Source organism: Merops nubicus, unplaced genomic scaffold, assembly GCF_000691845.1.
Source record: "Merops nubicus isolate BGI_N331 unplaced genomic scaffold, ASM69184v1 scaffold34574, whole genome shotgun sequence".
NCBI lineage: Eukaryota > Metazoa > Chordata > Aves > Coraciiformes > Meropidae > Merops > Merops nubicus.
The window spans coordinates 3,344-3,708 of record NW_008602835.1 but is presented as its reverse complement, the minus strand read 5'-3'; the positions used below and the strand labels follow the sequence as shown (position 1 = coordinate 3,708).

Here is a 365-nt window from a genome sequence, read left to right as displayed (position 1 = left end):
GCGGCTGTTGATGGCGTCGATGGCCTCCTGCATGGCCTTCACCCGCAGGCGCAGGGTGCTGTTCTCCTTCTGCAGCAGCGCGTTCTCCCGGAACAGGTCGCTGTAGCTCTCCGAGCCGTCCTCCCCGATCACCCGCTTGCCCTAGGGGGGGGGACAGAAGGGGAGCCCCCGAATTCAAGGTGAGCTGGGACCTGCCCTGAGGGCAGCCTCGGCCACCGAAGCAGGGCAGGGATAAGTCGAAGGAGCAGCAAGGCCTGAGCTCAACGGGGAAAGGGTGAGAGATTGGCCAAGGCTGCTCCCTGCTTTAGCATCCCGAAGGGAATTGCTCCAGATACTGCCTGTGGCAGGGCAGGGGGGGGGGCCTC

General features: G+C 65.2%; 1 protein-coding gene across 1 annotated transcript in view; it reads right to left on the bottom strand.

Annotated features, from left to right (window-relative positions):
• Positions 1–3: 3 nt before the first annotated feature.
• The window catches only part of LOC103771197 (kinesin-like protein KIF21B), a gene marked incomplete at both ends in the record, with an annotated part of 3,637 nt that continues 3,275 nt past the window's right edge, over positions 4–365 (bottom strand). The window contains one exon of the mRNA XM_008938488.1: positions 4–141. Within this exon, the coding sequence (XP_008936736.1) occupies positions 4–141 (138 nt within the window). The remainder of the gene's footprint in view (positions 142–365) is intronic.